Source organism: Polypterus senegalus, chromosome 7, assembly GCF_016835505.1.
Source record: "Polypterus senegalus isolate Bchr_013 chromosome 7, ASM1683550v1, whole genome shotgun sequence".
NCBI lineage: Eukaryota > Metazoa > Chordata > Cladistia > Polypteriformes > Polypteridae > Polypterus > Polypterus senegalus.
This window is the reverse complement of record NC_053160.1, coordinates 107,565,577-107,585,011: the sequence shown is the minus strand read 5'-3', so window position 1 is coordinate 107,585,011 and position 19,435 is coordinate 107,565,577. Positions and strand designations below refer to the sequence as shown.

The following is a 19,435-nucleotide window of genomic DNA, read 5'->3' as shown; positions in this document are numbered from 1 at the left end:
TTATCAGAGCAAGGTAACTATAAGTGGATATCCAAATTTAAGAACTATAATGTTCCTTACTGCTTCAACTGTGAAAAATTGTTTATACTACAAAATCTAACAGAAACAGAATGTTAAGCAAGTCATATGGAGGAGAAGTGGGATGAATTCCTAACAGACAAAAAAAGGCACTTAATAATCCTAAAGCAGTGCAGGAAAAAAAAATGTTCCATAGTGATTAATATACCAGAGAGCCCACTATTGTGGGAAGGCAGAAAAAAAGAAAAGGATATTACTGTGCAACATATAGTTTTTTAATAGAGTTGTTTTTTACAGTTGCATGCACAGAGGCATGCAGAGAACAAATAAATCAGTGATTAGAGCAATAATCAAGGCATCAGCTTTAAAGTACCCAACACACAGCCAGAATACAACACCACTGAAAAAATCTACTTAGAACCAAGTGTAGCAATTGCAAATTATCAATTGGATATAAAATGCATCCTTATTTAATCAATAATACAATCTTAATGTAATAATTAAGTTGTCTTTTTAAGATAATAACAACAAAACAAAGACATGAGACATATGTAATATTAAATAGGTAAAACTGGCTAGGTTGAGGTAGGAAGCAACAGGGTTGAAGAATAAAAGTAGAGAGTGGTCAAAATACTTCTCCAAACTAATAGTGTAGGCTATTAAATTAGAGTTGTGATATCCAAAGTTTCTAGCTTAATAGTTTGAAACACCATTTTAATGGGACAGATGTTGTTTGTTATAAGGTTCTGTCTATTCAAGTGGTCTAGTTGCTCCTATGGAGATCATGCAAAATATATATTTAAAGATTTATCAGATCTTAAGAGTTTAAAATGCATTATGTGACAGAGGCAAACCTGTTTTATTCAATACAAAAGCTCATGCAAGCTCATCCTGAGTATGCTCCGCAGTGGCATGGCACACAGTCTAGCACTGCTACCATCACCAAAGAATGCACAGCTGTACTTTGTATTCACAATAACACTGAAGTAGGAGATCTTACACGGCCACTCAACTAATGAAGTCTGCTTTATTAATGGACTACAGAAACTGAAAACTAAATTCAGAATCAAGATCAGTGACTAGAAAAACCCCAAAATGAGTATCTGATCTCTTGAAACAATAAGAGAAAAACACATAAAAATTATGTAAAAATCCAATTATAACATCATGGGGTCATGGCTTGCTGGGGCACATTTTGACATAAGTGTGATGATTGTAGTAACAAGACAACTGGTTGTACATGTCTGTTTTGAATAAAACTGATGTGGATGATGATTAAACCAAGTGCCTTGCTATAAAAGTTTTAGATCTATAATCTTAGTCATGAAATTATTTTTAAATAATAAACCAGTACAAGTAAAGTTGGGCTAGTAGGCAGAGCAATACATGGCAATACAGGACATCTCATGACTCTCAATTTTTTTTCATTAGCTTTCTTGTTCTGTGACTTGGCCAAAAGCATTGCAATAATATGAGTAATCTTTTATCAATGTTTAAATGGCTTCTTCTACTCCACTCCACTTCCTTTATTTATAACATAAGTTAGACACTACCTTTCAAGTACTCTCAGGAACAGATCACAAATATTGTTGGTGGACTTTAAAAGTATTATAGGGAAAATGGCTTACATTCATGACATGCAAAGACTCTACATTTACAAATGCAAACAATTTAGCAGATGCTTTGCAGGCCAAAAAAATGCTCCAGCAGTGGGCCATGGTTTTGGCAGCCCTAATATAAAACATGGTCATAACTATCTGAGGACACTCTCTTTATTATTATTTACTTCAGATTTCATTGTGTCCAGGATGGCATTTAGTCTGACTTGGAGAGGAGGCACAATCAGATACAGTATGATAGCTCTATAAGATAGTTTGAATGAAATTGTCACCATTATTAGAAAGTATTTTTTGCATTTAATTTTTCATATTATAACTGCATTTTATATAATGGACAGTCCTAAACATAGAAATGTGTTTTAAAAAATGGTTTGAACTGAATTGAAAACTGTGAAGTTTAGAATGGAAGAAGTGAAATGGAAAAAAGAGAGTTTTGTATTAAGATTTTCTGAGCTAAATTATGAAAATGACAGAAGGCAGATAACTTGTAAAAGTTAAGTTTTTTTCAGTTTTATTATCTCTGTCACGTTCACACTCTCCCTCCCCGCCCCCTGATCTAACCCTATCTAACAGCGTCAGCATAAATTTACACTCGATCTGGCCCTATTAGTTTTCAAATAATACTGCATTAGTGCAATGATGTTTTATGATTGGTACTCTGTTCAGGTCATAAAATGATTTCTTCAAAATGTCACATATATGTGTCTTTTTCTTTGCTTTCCCTAGTGCTGTGTTGACAAAATGGACCGGAAGGCGTGAGCTTATTCAGTACAAACAGGAACCAGTGACCGGTTGCTGTGTGCTACAACATGCTTGACCTGGTGGCGATGAACACACATGTACAGTGAAAGGCATGCACAGGGTCGACTGAGAAAAGAAGAACGTTCTCGGCTCACCTTGCAGAAGAACTTTGTCATCACTTCTTACAAGAAAAGGCAATGGAAAAAGAAAAAGAGGATGCAATATCGACAAGCTTCTGTTCCAAGACTGCCACTTCCCCCAGGAAAGCAAACTTAGTGTTAGGTGCTCCTTCAATATAATAGGAACCACAGCATAGAGAGAAGTGTGTACATTGCAACAGGTACACATGTCGTAAATGTAGGAAGGACGGTCCTTAGGTGTGTGGGAACTGTTAACATTTGAATTTGATGATTGTATATATTGTGAGGAACTGACCTCTCTGTACTATTCTTTCCTCTGCATGTCGTGGAGTACAAAAGAAACACCACTATGCACCAAAATGTGGAGATTGGGCAAGATCGGAAAAAAAAACAAAAAAAAACACAGTCCCTGATAACAACTGCATGAAGGTATGCAAATAAATATGAATAATGTTGCATCAGTGCCAGAATGTTTTCTGGAAAGTACTATACAGGTCATAAAATGAATTATTCAAAATATCATATATACCAATGTCTCTGTTTTTTTGTCAGTGCGGCTTTGACATCATGGACCATAAGGTGCATACTAATTCAGTGTGAGTAGGAACACTCAATAAAACTGAATAAAAAAAATTCAAGTGACAATGAGATACCAAGAAGGCATGATTCACCAGAATTTGTTTGTCAGCTTTTATCCCCCCAGATCAGAGAATTTCCAGTTCCATTGTCTCAAAACACCACTCACATCCACAGTTGTTCCCAATTTCAAATAAAAACTAACAGCATCAGATCTGGGGTGGTGGGGTAGGTTGTATCGTGATCGTGACTGACAGAATAAAAGTGGAAAAAAAAAAACACAAAATTTTACAAGTACAGTGGAACCTCTGTTCACGAACGTCTCGGTTCACGTACAAATAGGTTTACGACCAAAAAGTTTGCCAAACTTTTGCCTCTGTTCATGACCACACACTCGGTATATGAACAAGCCAGTTTCCCTTTCGGTTTGTACGTGTTTAGTCTCTCCCTGTGCATTTCCTGTGCAGTGAGCGAGCAAGAGAGCGACACACACACACGCGCGTGCAAGAGAGACAGACACACACACACACAGGCACGCGAGAGAGACACACACACAGGCACACGAGATACACACACACACAGGCGCGCGAGACAGAGACACACACACAGGCATACGAGAGAGAGACACACACACACACAGGCACGCGAGAGAGACACACGCACACATGAGAGAGAAAGCTGGACGCATAAGGTAGAGAATGCAGTTAAAGAATGCACTGGGCTTGTTTTTGTTTTCATTTCTGTTTACAGTGATCAGTTTGTAGCGTGCATTGTTTATTAAATTACGGATTTTTCAAATGTTAATTTTTTCCCTGTGCTTAAAACTCATTAAAAAAAAAGGGTTTTTAGTGAGCGGTTCTTAGCAAAATACCGCAAACTACTGCAGTGTTAGTTTTCTCTGTTGTTCAAGGTTTTCTCAATGTTATTCAATGTTTTTACATTTAGTTTACTATTACCCTGTGCATTCAGTTCCTACGGTCTGGAATGGATTAATTGTATTTACATACAATCCTATGGGGGAAATTGCTTCGGGACACGACCAAATTGGTTTACGACCAGAGTTTTGGAACGAATTATGGTCGTGAACCAAGGTTCCACTGTACTATAAATTTACACCGGCTGTTATAGACAAAAATCAAATGTATGTTTAATTGTATAATATTAATAATAAGAGAAGCTTAGTACTCAAAATGGTAAATTTGGGAGGCAGGCAGGATCAATCCGGCGACCTCTTGATTACAAGTCAGCAGTTCTTACCGCTGCACCACGGAAGCTGTCCTATTATACTTGTACCTTTTCTGAAATTGTTAATTTGATATTTGAACTTCAGACTTCATACATTATACACTTTATGTCTACATTTTGTCATTTATTACTAAAACATAAAAAATGTTTCTGTTTTAACGATGTATTTACATAGATTGTTGTATACACGGAACACACATGAAATGTATGTATTCCAAATGATGATGTATTATTATTTACCCTATACAGCTCCAGGTACTAAGAATCTTCTTTGCGAATTGACCTGTGGCGGTGGACGGGGGGATGGGATAGTAGGCTGCTTGCTGTTTGTTCTGATCGACACATTTACAACACAAAAGACGCTGACGGAGAGGTGCGAAGGGATTTAAGGTGGGCCGGAATAACAAGTTTTTTTGTGGGCTTTGGTAATTCTAGTGTTGAAAGTCATGATCAGTATTCACTCTCTTTTCTCTCTGCATCAACTCAGTCTGGGTTATAATAATAATAATAATAATGCATTTTATTTAATAGGGGCCTTTCTTATTACTAAAGGTCACCTTACAATAGAGTTAAACAACAATTAATAAAATAAAAACAAGAAAATGATAAATCATAAAGCAATAATTAGTGAACAAACAAATATGACAGGCAGTAACAGTGTAGAATTCACAATTGATAATTCAGCTTGAAAAGAAAAGTTTTGAGGGTAGTTTTAAACTGCTATTGAATCAAGCTGACGAATATGAGAGGGAAGAGAATTCCAGAGTTGAGGAGCACTATGAGAGAATGCTCAAGCTCCCATTGAACTGAGTTGGACATGTGTCACAGAAAGTAGAGCTGAGTAAGCGAGAGGGAGTGTAAATCTGGAGGAGATCAGTGAGGTAGGGAGGAGCAAGGCTGTGGAGAGCTTTAAATGTTAAGAGCAGTATTTTATATTGCATTCTGTAGTTAACAGGGAGCCAGTGAAGTTGAGAGAATAGGTGTAATATGTTCAGTAGATTTAGAATAGGTTATTATTCTGGCAGCAGAATTTTGAATAAGCTGTAAGCGATGAATACGTTTTTGTGGAATGCCAGATAGAATAGCGTTACAATAATCTATACATGAGGTGACTAGGGCATTAACCAATACTTCAGTATTGTGCTGGGTAAGAACAGGGCGAAGTCTAGAAATGTTTCAGAGATGGTAGAAGGCAGTCCGAGAAATTGTACTTATATGGGAAGAAAAAGAGAGAGTACTGTCAAGAATAATGCCCAGGCTCTTAAATTGGGAAGAAATATTTGTGTTAATATTGTTAATTAAAAGAGAAGAATGGTTAATCTTAGCAAGTGTTGATTTAGAGCCAATGAGGAGCACCTCAGTTCTATTGATGTTGAGTTGGAGGAAATTGTGAGTCATCCATGTCTTTATGTCTTGGAGACATGCCATAAGGGCATCTGGAGGGAAAACAGAAGTGGATTTAGTGGATAGATATAGCTCTGTGTCATCAGCATAGCAATAAAACTTAATACCATGGTGCCGGAAGATATTACCTATTGGGAAGATATAAATGAGAAAAAGAAATGGCCCTAAAACAGAACCCTGCGGAACTCCCTGAGTAACGACTGCTTTCTCAGATTTAAAGCCCTTTATTTGAACAAATTGCTTCCTATCAGTGAGGTAGGATGAAAACCACTGGAGGACAAGGCCACAGATTCCAAGACTAGTTAGACGTTTCAAAAGTATCTGGTGAGATATGGTGTCAAATGCAGAAATGAGGTCAAGAAGCACAAGAATTGATAAAAGTACCATGTCAGCTGCTCGGAGAAGATCACTTGTGATTTTGACCAGGGTAGTTTCTGTGCTGTGTTTAGGGCAAAACCCAGATTGAAACTGTTCAAAATGGTTATTTTTTGAAAGGTGGGACTGGAGTTGGGAGGCAGCTATCACTTATATCAGCAGAACCCCGGTTAGATAAATTTCTTCTTATGGTATGCTAAAAAAAAGTATAAAAGAAAACTTGTGAACAAATTTAAATCTAAAAAATGTTTTATTACAATTTGTATATTCAAAAAGAAATAGAAAATGTGATTTTCTAACAGTATATTAGTGACTTAAAATGTCTTTGTGTATGGATTTGTGAGTGGATGTCATGCAATAAAAGTGCTTATCCTTTTAAAAGTATTAATGAGAGAGGCTGTGTGATTCAACCTGATGAATGAGAAGATAAAAATAAGAAGTGAAGACACAAAGATATTGTGTCATGTGCTGTGTTTGCTTAGCATAGTTTTTGATTGAGAAAGAAGCTGTGCTTTTTTTGGGTCAAGAGAGGGTCATGGGGTCCATGAGGGGCCTGGGCCTCCTAAAATCCACCACCAGCTCCTTGGTTTTGCTGGTGTTCAGTTGTAGGTGGTTTGAGTCGCATAATTTAACAAAGTCCTTGATTAGGTTCCTATACTCCACCTCCTGATACAGCTCACAATATCAGTGTTGTCAGTGAACTTTTTCACGTGGCAGGACTCCAAGTTGTATTGGAAGTCCGATGTATATAGGCTAAACAGTACTGGAGAAAGCACAGTCCCCTGCGGTGCTCCTGTGCTGCTGACCACAATGTCAGACCTGCAGTCCCCAAGACGCATATACTGAGGTCTGTCTGTAAGACAGTTCACGATCCATGCCACCAGGTATGAATGTACTCCCATCTCTGTCAGCTTGTCCCTAAGGAGCAGAGGTTGGATGGTGTTGAAGGAGATAGAGATCACTGCCTCTGTCCAAGTGGACTGAGTGGACTGAGTGGACCATGTATAATTACATTGATTGTTTCATTTTAACTTTATACTGTGTAAGTTTTCAATGTTAATACTGTAGATTACTGAGATAAAATGATGAACACTGCCACCTAAAGTTTTAAAAGTAGCTTTGTTATATTACAACTTCCAAATTCTTTGATAGAAAATCAGCAAATTCTGTGTCTACTTTATTTCAAGGCTTTATAGTGTTTACAAGTGTCAGGTGAACAGGCCAGGAAAATGTGCACAGCTTAACATAATAATGTTAAATTCTAGATTTTTCACAATAATTACAACATTAAGTCATTTCTGTACAAAGGTATCAACTACATTTTAAATTGCATTTTCAGTTATTCTTATTTACTTAATGTTATTCAAGACCACAAGCTGCTGTGTGATATCTAAAACACATCAGTGTTAATTTATTCTAAGAATATCTTAATTTCAAATTAACTTGAAATAAATTCTGAAAATTTTGACTTATATGAAATGTATTTTAAAATAACTAAATTAAATTCCCGGCATTTCAATTTGTCATGTATTTTGTAATATCTTGAAATATCTTTCCATTTAATTTAAGAAATATGAAATGCATTTCAAGATTACCTAAAAGTAACAGTGAGTCTTACAGAAAAGACAGGACATTTTACATTAACTTGGTTTTGAAATATCATGAATTTTTTTAAGTTATTCTCAAAATTAATTTCAGATATCTGAAAGTGATCTGAGTGTCATTTAAAGATAACCTGAAATGTATCTGTGATATCTGAAAATGCATTTAATGAAGATATATTATCAAATACAGTGCCAATAATTAATTTTAAGGTATCTTAAAACACATTTCAAGACATCGTAAAATGCTTTAAGAAACAAGATGTTTTAGGGTTTTAAATGCATTTCTTTATAAAAAAGAAAAAAGAATCCTCAAATTGTAGATCTATCATCTGTCACTTAAACAACATATTATTCTCAAAAATACTATCTAATGAGTTTCACAATTCATTACCCTACATTATTCTATAGGATACAATACTCTCTTTGATTTCCACCTACTAAACATGATATGGGCCTAATCACTGTCAAAGTAAAAATACAATAATTAGTACATTAAAGGAGTCAGTTTAATTTTGCATCGTGAAACATTTATCACTTATTGAAGTGCTAATGTTACACACTTATTAAGGAAAGCATTACATTTTCAACAATACAAATACTGTTATATTATGAAAAATTCTTTCTCATTATTCAAAAACTGTATGCTATACCATGACTAGAAATTTTTGCAAGTGAAATACTGTATCTTAATGAAGTTTCACGTACTGTTTAAACATTTTTTCTATATTTGTTTCGCAATGATATCTTGAAATCATACAAGAGTCGCAAATACTGAAATAATTAAAATTATTCACTTAACCTATTTCTTTCCCATATTTTACAAACTTATATTACATTAACATTGTATTCAGTGGAACCTTTTGGCATAAAAAGTCTGGGGCTATACCAGAAATTTCCTTAATTTGTGAAGATTTCTTTAACATTTACATTAACTTACCTAAATAACAATCTCTGTTTATCCTTCTTTTTCTAATTAATAGCAAATCCTTCAATTTCATGTATCACTGGCATAAAAAAAAAAAAATCAGACAAGGGATGATGGTTCCTAGTCTTTTTTGATTGACATGATTGATCACTGTGGCATTCTCTACATCACAATCACCTGACAAATGAACGCAATTTATATTTGACATCCAACAAACTGACAGTCTCAGAATCACCAGCTGCCCAGAAACTGAAATAGCATTACCTCAAGTTTCTTGTCGAATGGATTTGAAGTGAAAAGGAAAAGCCACAATAAGACAGAAAGAACATGCAGACTAAACATGCTGTACTACTTGAATTCAAGACCCTGGGACTGTCCAGTAGCAGTGCTAACCACTGTGTGGTCAGGTGAGGGAAGATGAAAAATTATTTACTAAATACCGTACCTGTTCTTTTCTTACCGTAATTCTGTGCTTCTTTGAAACCGTGGCATCAGGCTTATTTTCATAAGAGCATTCATAAGAACTCCTTGGTGGCTTTTTTTCAAATTTAACTCCATCAAGCAGTCTTTCTCAGTGGCAATTGAAGATCAAGATGTTGCTCAGCACCATCAATGTAATGTCTTGTTCTCAATTTTTAAAGGAAATGAATGGCTTCTTTGGTGTTTTTTTTAATTTTAGTACATTATTACCAGTGTGTAAAGATTGAGAGTCTGCTCAATTCTATTCTGATCAGAGTAATGTCTTATGTTCAGTGCATTCCTGATATTGATATGCTTTCTTTTTTCTAATTACTGTGACTACCTTTAAGGAATCAAATGGTACTGGAGTTTTCATACCTATTTGCTAACTTACACTGCAAAGAATAAGGAGCTGTAACCTTCAAGACCCAGAGGTAAACTATAAGGTTCAGGTTGTACATGAACACAAACTCAAAGGGAAAACATAGAACACTGCAAGGTGAACAGACCTTGGTCCTCAGCCAAAAATCACATATCCACCTCCCAGCTCAAAGAAAATTTTACTTACTACAAAAAGCAATACTTTCTTAAATAAGTAATTTGAAAACATGATGGAAAATTTAAAAAATGCTTAAAACAGCAAAGTTGGATATTGTACAGTATAAACATTCTAATAATAGGTTAATTGCTTAGAGAAGCTTATTACTTTTTGGCACAATATTTTATTTATATTATGAAAATTTTCCAACCAATACTTTAGCACCATTTTTATAACATTGTTTGAAAATTCTCTCCATAAATAAGAAGCCTAAAAATCACAGGATTGGAAATATATACATCAAAATGTACTATAACTAGAATCACATATCACACATTGTTATTCAATAATAACAAATGTGTTCATTACATTTCCACTTCCAAATAATGTGACATAGCCATTCAGGTGCTTGATGACATAACTTACTGTATATCCACACAGTAGATTTAGTAAAATTTTAAATGTGACGTTAGCAATGAATACTTTTAAGCTGAATATGGGTTGTGTAACATATATTCAGTTAGAACATTTTGTATGAATGGCTGAATTCCATTCCTTTTCTTTTACTTTAATTGAGAGATGGCCATCCCATTATTCCCTAAGATCAAAAAGTAAATTACTTGAAATTTGTGAATATATTTTAGAGGTACTGCATTATCATTCGAAATAGTCAGAATCAACTCTGGGATAATATAAAGATGAGAGAAGTTGGAAAGGTTGCTTTTGACAATGTTTATAATTTGCCTACAAAATATAAAGTGTGCTTTTATACACAGAGAAAGCAACAATCAATGTTTAGGTATCTTTCAGATTACAAAAAAATTACACAGATAAGAATATGGGTGAATCTCAGCCAAACCATTTACAGCACTGCATAATTAATAACAGACCTCTTACCTCATGTAATTGTACTCTCACTTTGTTAATGGCAGTGATCCATTGGGATCTTGATGGAGAGACTTTTAGGGCTCCCACGTCTTCAATAAGGCTGTGAACCAATAAAGAACCAAACATGTTAATTCTCTTCATTTCCACCAATTTTTCTAATGTTTAACACAAAAAAAATCATGAAGTTAACAAACAAAACTTACTGAAGAAATGAAAATTTAATTAGTCATTAATACTAGAATCCCTGAAGCCTACAAAAAAACTCAAAATCCCGGGCCACCTTAAACTCCTTCGCACCTCTCCATTAGCGCTTTTTGTTTTACAAATGTGTCAATCAACATAAGCTGCAAGCAGCCTGCTAACCCACCAACCACATCCCCCCAGAGTCGGAGCTGAAGTCACTCATAAAAGTCTGTTTATCTGGGAGTGAGATGCCTGGAGTTGCATAGGGTAAATAATATATCATTATTTAGATTGTTTTTTTTCTTTGGTTATAGTCTTGAATAAAAGCGCACATTTTTTTTTGATATTTGAACTAAAGTTTTCACACATTATACACTTCACATTATTATTAGTATAACATGGAAAATGTTTCTGCTTTAGGTATGTGTTCAGAATTTCTTGCATTTCTGTTCATCCTACACTTACCCAGATTGTTTGTGGACATGGAACACACAGGAAATGCATGTTTACCTTATACAACTCCAGATCTGACACTCAGATAAGCAGCCTTGGCTTGAGCTGGGAGAACTTTGTGCATGAGGTGAGCTCCATCAAGGCAGGGGATGGGACAGCAGGTTGCTTGCTGCTTGTTTTGATCAATGCATTTACAAAACAAAAGATGTTTATGGAGATGTGTGAAGGAATTTAAAGTGGGCCGGGAATTAGACTTTTTTGTAGGCTTCGGGAATTCTAGTGTTAAACTCAGTGCAGTTGCAATAATCACTGGCCCCTTGTGACCCTCAACACGTGCAGGATTACATATAAACATATGACTTTTGTTCAGTTAGGGTCCCTTGATTGCAAGCTTTGTGCTTTCTTAGTCTCTCCTTCCACTCACATGCCCAATGTTAACAGCAGCAGCAGGTTGCTTCTTGCCTTCCACTCAGTGCTACTATGATAATCACTGGCTCCCTGTGAACTTAAACTGGGTCAATTAAATTTGCACCTCAACACATGCAGAATTAAACATATACCAATGACCTTTGTTCATGTCTTGTCACTTGTTTGCATGTATGGACATTCTCAAACTACAATTCGCTAGCTGTCACAGAACTTTTGATGATATCGACCACAGAAGGAAAAATGTTTTGCGTAGCAAAGCCATACTTTTATGAGATAATGTAATAGTTACTGAAAAATAATGTAATAATTTTGCAAAAAAAAAAAAAAGGTTATTCTTTTGTGAAATAACGCAACATTGTTTTGAGTGGTTGGAATAAGCTTTTGTAACTTTAAAGATTTGGACAATGTGAGTTATATATCTGCATACAATCCTTCAGAGTATACAACATATTTGTTTGCATTTCACTGTTATTTTTGTCTTTTAAAAGCTACTGAAAATATAAATTCACTCTAATTCAAATCTTAAGGTATCAGATCAATTAAGGGGTCTTCTGCCTAAAGACAGATACATTTTCAAGAACAGTTACTTTCTGTGGATTAATAAAACAAGCATTGAAGCCTTCAACGTACTTTTGTCCAGGTATTATTTATATTTTCTGCAATGATTACTTTCCTGTTCAGTTAATAAGCACTATTATGTTTTTAACTGAATAATGGGATTTTTTGTAAAACAAAGATGAAGCTTCTGTATTTCATGTGCAACTAAGAAGGTTAATGCAAGTAAGGCAATAAAAACATTAAAAAGTAACAGCATTATTATAGTTTTGATTGTGCCGTGAAATAGTGAATTATCTTTGCTTTTCAAACATGTAATTGTAAAATATAAAAGTATAGACAGTATTATGTCCATCCTAAATTGGATACCTTTGATAAAAGTGTCTACTAGGATAAGATTAACAGTTGTAAAGTAGATTTTGAATATACAATTTACAATTGTTTAAATTAAGAGTGATCTATTTTCCACAATAAAAAGCCAAATAAAGACAGAGCCAACTTTCTTTCCAAAACAAAATTGACACATAGGACTAGGGCTGTACAGTTAATCATATATGAATCACAATTACAATTGTGGCCCCCTCAATATACTAATAATGTAAAATGACAATTATTGCATTCAACAATGTTGATCCTAGATCACTTACAGTAGGTCACCTAGATCAAAGGTTTAAATCACAGGAGAACTGACATCTCTCCAGAGGGACCCTCTGCAGACTTGTTGAGCCAGAAGGTGTGAATTAGACTCAACCAAGGACAAAGACCTATAATTTAATGAAAAATAACTAATACTGACAGAAGTACTTGCTTATTAAAAGACACTAATTTTGTAACTGGAAGTTATTTTAATCCAATCAGTAGAAGGCAAGACCATCCTTTAAAACCATATGCACCCCATCTCTCAAAATTAATGGAAAGAAGCAAAAAGACAAGAGAATGGCAAGTTGAGAAGTTCAGGGATTCTTTCTGCAATGTTTGCTGGACATTCAATGAACTGCCTGGAGATTATCTCAGGGCACCCTCTCTGGGATTCTCTCAAGCAGGGTAATCTCTCCAAAGTGACTGCCAACATCTGAATCCAGATCTCTGAACCTAAAAGCTATGAGCCGCTCCCTTGGAGAGCCGAATTCAACAAACTCTTATATTTGTGGATCAAAAGTTGAGAACCAGTCTATCAAGCCAAAGCTGTGTGCCTGCAATCTGATGAGGCTGAGAAACAATAACTTCAAGAAGGGAGCTTCAGAATCTAAAATCTTGGGCCAGAAAGAGTAATGTTTATTCCCTATGAAGTGACAAAAGACAACAGAAGGCATGCTGAGGAAGCAGCAGCAGCAGCACAGCAAAGACAATTTATCACATAGCAAAGAGAGAGAGAGTGCACTCCAAAGCATGAACAATATCCTCTTAAACCAGAACAACAACAATGTAACAACTCCATACAACATTGGGCATCATCCGTAATAACCTGGTACCACAAAAATATTTGTCTGTGCCAAGATAAAGCAGAACTCTAAATACCAGTAAACAGTCAGTCTATATCTTATATGTTTGTCTGTCTAGTATATCTGTGTCCCATCTTATAAGTCACATCGTCTTTGTATAGAATTTAACCTTATACTATAATTCTCATACATCCTAATTCTACTTTCTGTTACCTGCTGGATTACTTTTGTTTACAGTTGGCATGCAATTGTGATAGAATATAAACCGTTTAATCTTAGTCTAAACAGTTTACTTGACATTAGTTGCTATGAAACCACCTTAAACCTGTTCTCAGTCTTTATTATTGTTACTTATATCAATGATGTCTAAGATTCCAGTCTTTGGATATGGATTAGTATAGTAACTAATTGTATTTTCTTTCAACTGTGCTTTTAGAGACTTCTGAAAAGCTATCCACATAACAATAGCAGTGATTGTTCCTCCCCCAATAATTGATATCACTAGGAATACCTGTAGAAGCATGGAGGTATTTAGGAGAGATGGCAGTGGAGTTTACAACCAGATTATTTAATGGAATCTTGGAAAGCGAGAGGATGCCTGAGGAGTGGAGAAGTGCCAATTATTATGAATAAGGGGGATGGGCAGAGCTGTAGTGGTATAAAATTGATGAGCCACAGAATGAAGTTATGGGAAAGAGTAGTGGAAGCTAGGTTAAGAAGGGGGGTGACAATTAGTGAGCATCAGTATGGTTTAATGCCACGAAAGAGCACAACAGATGCGGTGTTTGCTCAAAAGTTGTTGATGGAGAAGTATAGAGAAGGCCAGAACGAGTGGTATTATGTCTTTGTGGACCTGAAGAAAGCATATGACAAGGTGCCTCGAGAAGAGTTGTGGTATTGTAGAGGTGGCAGAGGGTTTTACCAGCTGTTTTTTTTTACACCAAAAACTATGATCTCCTATCTAGGAGCTCCTGCCTCACCAACAGACCCTTAGTCTCCATGTTAGAGACATAGATGGAATATATGATTGTCACTTCTCCAATTGTCAGCTCTACTCGCATTTTATTGGTAAGCTGAGTTCTGCCTTGTGTGTGACATTCAAGTTACAGGGTCCAATGTGATGCCACTTGCAGGCAGGTTCCAGTGCCCATTTGAGTGAATTAAACGCCAAGGGGGACATTTAACAAATTTCAACACCTATGTGCAAAAGTACATCAAATAACATGGAAAGCTCAGTTTCTAGGCTGATGTAAATATTAGGGATGGGCAGTATTAATAATAAAGTATCGATGCCTCCAATCCTGACCTTTAATTTAAACATCGATATTCACATTAAAAGTATTAATATTAAACACTTTCAACAACTGCAAGTTTATTAGAAATTATTTAAAAAAAAATGATGGTGAGAACATAATATAAATACATAAATTAAACATCTCATGTTGTGTAAAACAGGAGCTGTTTTCCTTCTGCCCTTCTCATCATCCTGCTTTCTCACTGGCAGTGTTGCGGTCCAAAAGCCAAATCAAGGTGTCTGTGTATATGAGTTAATGGCATAAAGAAAGCAGAGCGTTGTTTGGAGTTATTTTACTCCAGTGAATTGCAAAAAGGCAAAATGTGATATGTGTCAGAGGACCGTACATGAACGTTTTACATCCCATTTAAATACACAAGAACATGTAGCATAACTTGTGGTATATAACTTAGTGTTATTTGTATTTCCTATAGATAACTTCCCAAGAGCTACAGAGATTACAAGAACCCTTGGAGAGATGATTGTGAGAGATGTCCAGCCAGATTCCATTGTAGAAGACAATCCTGCTATAAATTTTCAAGCCACAAGCACTTAATGATGCATACATTTGCAGACATGTATAAAGAGTGTCAAGACAAAGGACAGCTTTACAAAGAGCATACAGTTTAGCTTTTACAACAAACACATGGATATAACGGTCCACAGGGGCATATTTGACTTTCTCCTGTCATTTCATTGACATCTGGCAAATAAAAGAATTTGTTTTACAGATCAGTAGTTTTCATGGACAGCATACAGCGGATAACATTAGTGAAGAGCTTAAAAGAATCACAAGTGAATGCTGCACAACTTGGAAAGTTTTAGGCATTATCACAGACAATGGTGCAAATATGGTTTCTGCAGTGCATAAGGTTGACTAGAAGCATTGACCTTGTTTTGATCACATCTTAAACTTGGCAGTTAAAGATGCCATTAAAGCTCTCCGTGAGATTGTGCAGCTTAAGGACAAATAGCTAAATTTTATCCCTCAATCTTGGCACAAAAACTACAGAATATGTTAAACAAATTCGAAAGCAGCTGAGCTAGCAGAGCATAAATTAATTCAGTTATTCGAACCGAAGGGTGAAATTCAGTTTTTTTTACATGTTGGAGATCAGAGAGAAGCAACCACTACAGGCCTGTGTCTACTTCACAAAACTACTCTCTCCTTAAGTGAGGAAGAACATGATCTACCCGACAACTGAAGCTTTGAGACCCCTTGAAGTGACAACACATGAGGTGTCAAGTGAAACACATGTGACAGTGTCAAAAGTGATTCCACTTGTATCACTGCTTCACAGATCAACTGCTGCTACTGAGCGAAGCAGCCCTCTTGACACAAAACTGGCACTGCAAAGTATGTGGAGATTTCGTGGCATTGAAACCTTTCACAGTCTTGCTGCCAGCACATTCCTGGACATAAAGTTTAAAAACCTTGTCTTTCATGACAAAGATAATGTAGACACCACAAAAAGAGTCTTCTTCATGAAATGCAGGAATTCAATCATTCCACTTGATACTCTGTTCTTGCGTTTGTGCTTAGCTCTGCCCCTGCACCCACCTGAAGTTCTACTCAGTCTAAAGAAGAAGGATGGATATGGGCAACTTTTGACTTTCAAGTTCTGTCACCCCAACAACCAACAGGCACATAAATTTTGACTGAAATGTGCCATTATTTAGAAGAAAAGTTGATACCGCAGGAAAATTGCGGTGGTGTCAAGAACATCAGCAAACATTCCCATTTACAAGCAAATCAACAGCCAAATACCTAGGAATGACTGCTTTATCTGTACCCTGTCACAAACATGCACATCGTGCCAGACCAAGGGGTGGCAGAGTGCACTGACCCTTCCTCTTTTTCATCTGCAGACGAAACATGGGAAATTTCACCTGGACTTTCTGGCCATGACGAAGTAACTTCTGGGTGCTGCACTGTTGATATCATTTTCCCTATACAGCTTTAAAATCGTCGTGTTTGCCTGTCATTTTTGTTCTGTTGTTGGACTGAAGTCTGTTGAGACATTTTGTTCATGGAACCAAACCTTCATCTTTGGCCGCCTATTTCAGGTATGTGGGAAGCTGCCCCCAAACCTCTTTCTGTGTCTGTCCAATCCTTTCACAGTGGCATAGTCAGCAGGATGGTTGCCTGCAGGAAGAACCAGGAGCAGGACCTAAAGAATGAAATCAGGCCTTTCTAGGTCTCGGTGGGAGAGTACCGTACCTGAGTGAGTATGGGGAGTGGGTTGTGGGTCGGAGGGCCAGGTGCAAGCTCTATCCCAGGTGTCAATATGTAATATAGTCCACAGGGAGAATGTGAAGGGGGCTAACAGAATAGAGCCATGCTGGAAGGGGGAAATACATGTGGCTTGTTATGGTCTCTTGGATGAAGAGACCTCCCATTTGAACCCCACAAAGGCACAGATCTTGGCAAAAGGTGAGGCACCCCCAGGCCGACAAGTAAGGAAATTATTGAGGTAGGAGTTTGACCCAAAGCGGCCAACCTGCCCTCAGCTTAATGGGAAAAGTCGGTGCTGGCTAAGGTCAGGCAGAAACAATGCCAAATAAGTGGTGGAACAGCTTGCCTGTTTCTTTTCTCTTAACGCCCTACCCAAATATCTCACCCAGCCAGCCTGGGGACAATCATTTAAAAACATGATGGACCTCATAGAGGCCATTGATAAACATCAGGTGGCTTCAGACTCTGGGAGAACCGAGCCGTCTCGGTATGAAACCCAAATAGGATGTGTCCCTAACCCTGAGCCCTGTCATCAACACTTGGAGTGAGCCACCAATTCCGCAGCCGCATCATTTGTTCGGCGGCGAGGGAAACTGCACACATGGTTGGGGGTGTTGTGCTCTGTCTAATCCACTAACAAACCCTTATATATGAATGGCAATAATCTATACTAATAAAAGGCAAAGCCCTCACTGACTCACTCACTGACTCACTTATCACTAATTCTCCAAGTTCCCGTGTAGGTAGAAGGATGAAATTTGGCAGGCTCATTCCTTACAGCTTACTTACAAAAGTTAAGCAGGTTTCATTTTGAAATTCTACACGTAACGGTCATAACGGTCGATAACGCTCAACAACGTCCGCCATGTTGAACTTTCTTATTTATGGCCCCATCTTCACGAAATTTGGTAGGTGGCTTCCCGGCGCTAGCCAAAACTGATGTACGTACTTATTTCGGTGGTATGACGCCATTGTCGGCCGCCATATTGAATTTTACACACGTCACTAATTCTCCAAGTTCCCGTGTAGGTAGAAGGCTGAAATTTGGCAGGCCCATTCCTTACAGCTTACTTACAAAAGTTAAGCAGGTTTCATTTCGAAATTCTACGCAGAACGGTCATAACGGTCAACAACGTCCGCCATATTGAACTTTCTTATTCATGGCCCCATCTTCACGAAATTTGGTAGGCGGCTTCCCTGCACTAACCAAAACCGATGTACGTACTTATTTCGGTGGTATGACGCCATTGTGGGACGCCATATTGAATTTTCCAAACGTCACTAATTCTCCAACTTCCCGTGTAGGTAGAAGGCTGAAATTTGGCAGGCCCATTCCTTACAGCTTACTTACAAAAGTTAAGCAGGTTTCATTTCGAAATTCTACGCATAACGGTCATAACGGTCAACAACGTCCGCCATATTAACTTTCTTATTCATGGCCCCATCTTCACGAAATTTGGTAGGCTTCCCTGCACTAACCGAAACCAATGTACATACTTATTTCGGTGGAATGACGCCACTGTCAGCCGCCATATTGAACTTTCCAACGTCACTAATTCTCCAACTTCCCGTGTAGGTAGAAGGCTGAAATTTGGCAGGCTCATTCCTTACAGCTTACTTACAACAATTAAGCAGGTTTCATTTCGAAATTGTCTGCGTAACGGTCATAACGGTCAACAACGTCCGCCATGTTGAACTTTCTTATTTATGGCCCCATCTTCTCGAAATTTGGTAGGCGGCTTCCCTCCACTAACTGAAAGCAATGTACGTACTTATTTCGGTAGTATGATGCCACTGTAGGCCGCCATATTGAACTTTTCAACAGTCTTTGTTACTTATAGGCCCATCTTCAAGAAATTCTATCAATCAAAGAACTGTCACTTACCGAGTGGTTTCCATGCTCGGAGATACCACCTACCTTTTCCATTCTCTTTGTTACATATTGCACGGCCATATCAGGCTCACTCTTGATATCCGGAGGAACATTCTGTCTTATGTATTGAATGACTGGGACAGGTTCAAGGTGTGGACTGATGACGGTACAGGAGATAATTATACTACACAGGAGCACTAGAAGAGTGAAATGCTTAAGCCCTTCACCTATGGTTCTGCATGTGAGTTGATGGCTGCCGCTGAATTGTTTGGTTGTCGCTTTCAAGTGTACCGAAATGGCCAAATATTTTACACCTTTCGACAACTGCCAATGCCTCTTAAACGATTTCAGTAGTGGACACTTTGATGTTTATGAATGTATAAACTCTCAAAAGCTGGATGTGATTTTATCGATGAAACCGGTTGTGTGCTTACAATG

General features: G+C 37.1%; 1 protein-coding gene across 1 annotated transcript in view; it reads right to left on the bottom strand.

Moving 5' to 3' along the window:
• The window catches only part of LOC120532052 (protein unc-13 homolog B-like), an 812,076-nt gene that overhangs the window by 434,464 nt on the left and 358,177 nt on the right, over positions 1–19,435 (bottom strand). The window contains exon 10 of the mRNA XM_039757963.1: positions 10,542–10,632. Within this exon, the coding sequence (XP_039613897.1) occupies positions 10,542–10,632 (91 nt within the window). The remainder of the gene's footprint in view (positions 1–10,541; positions 10,633–19,435) is intronic.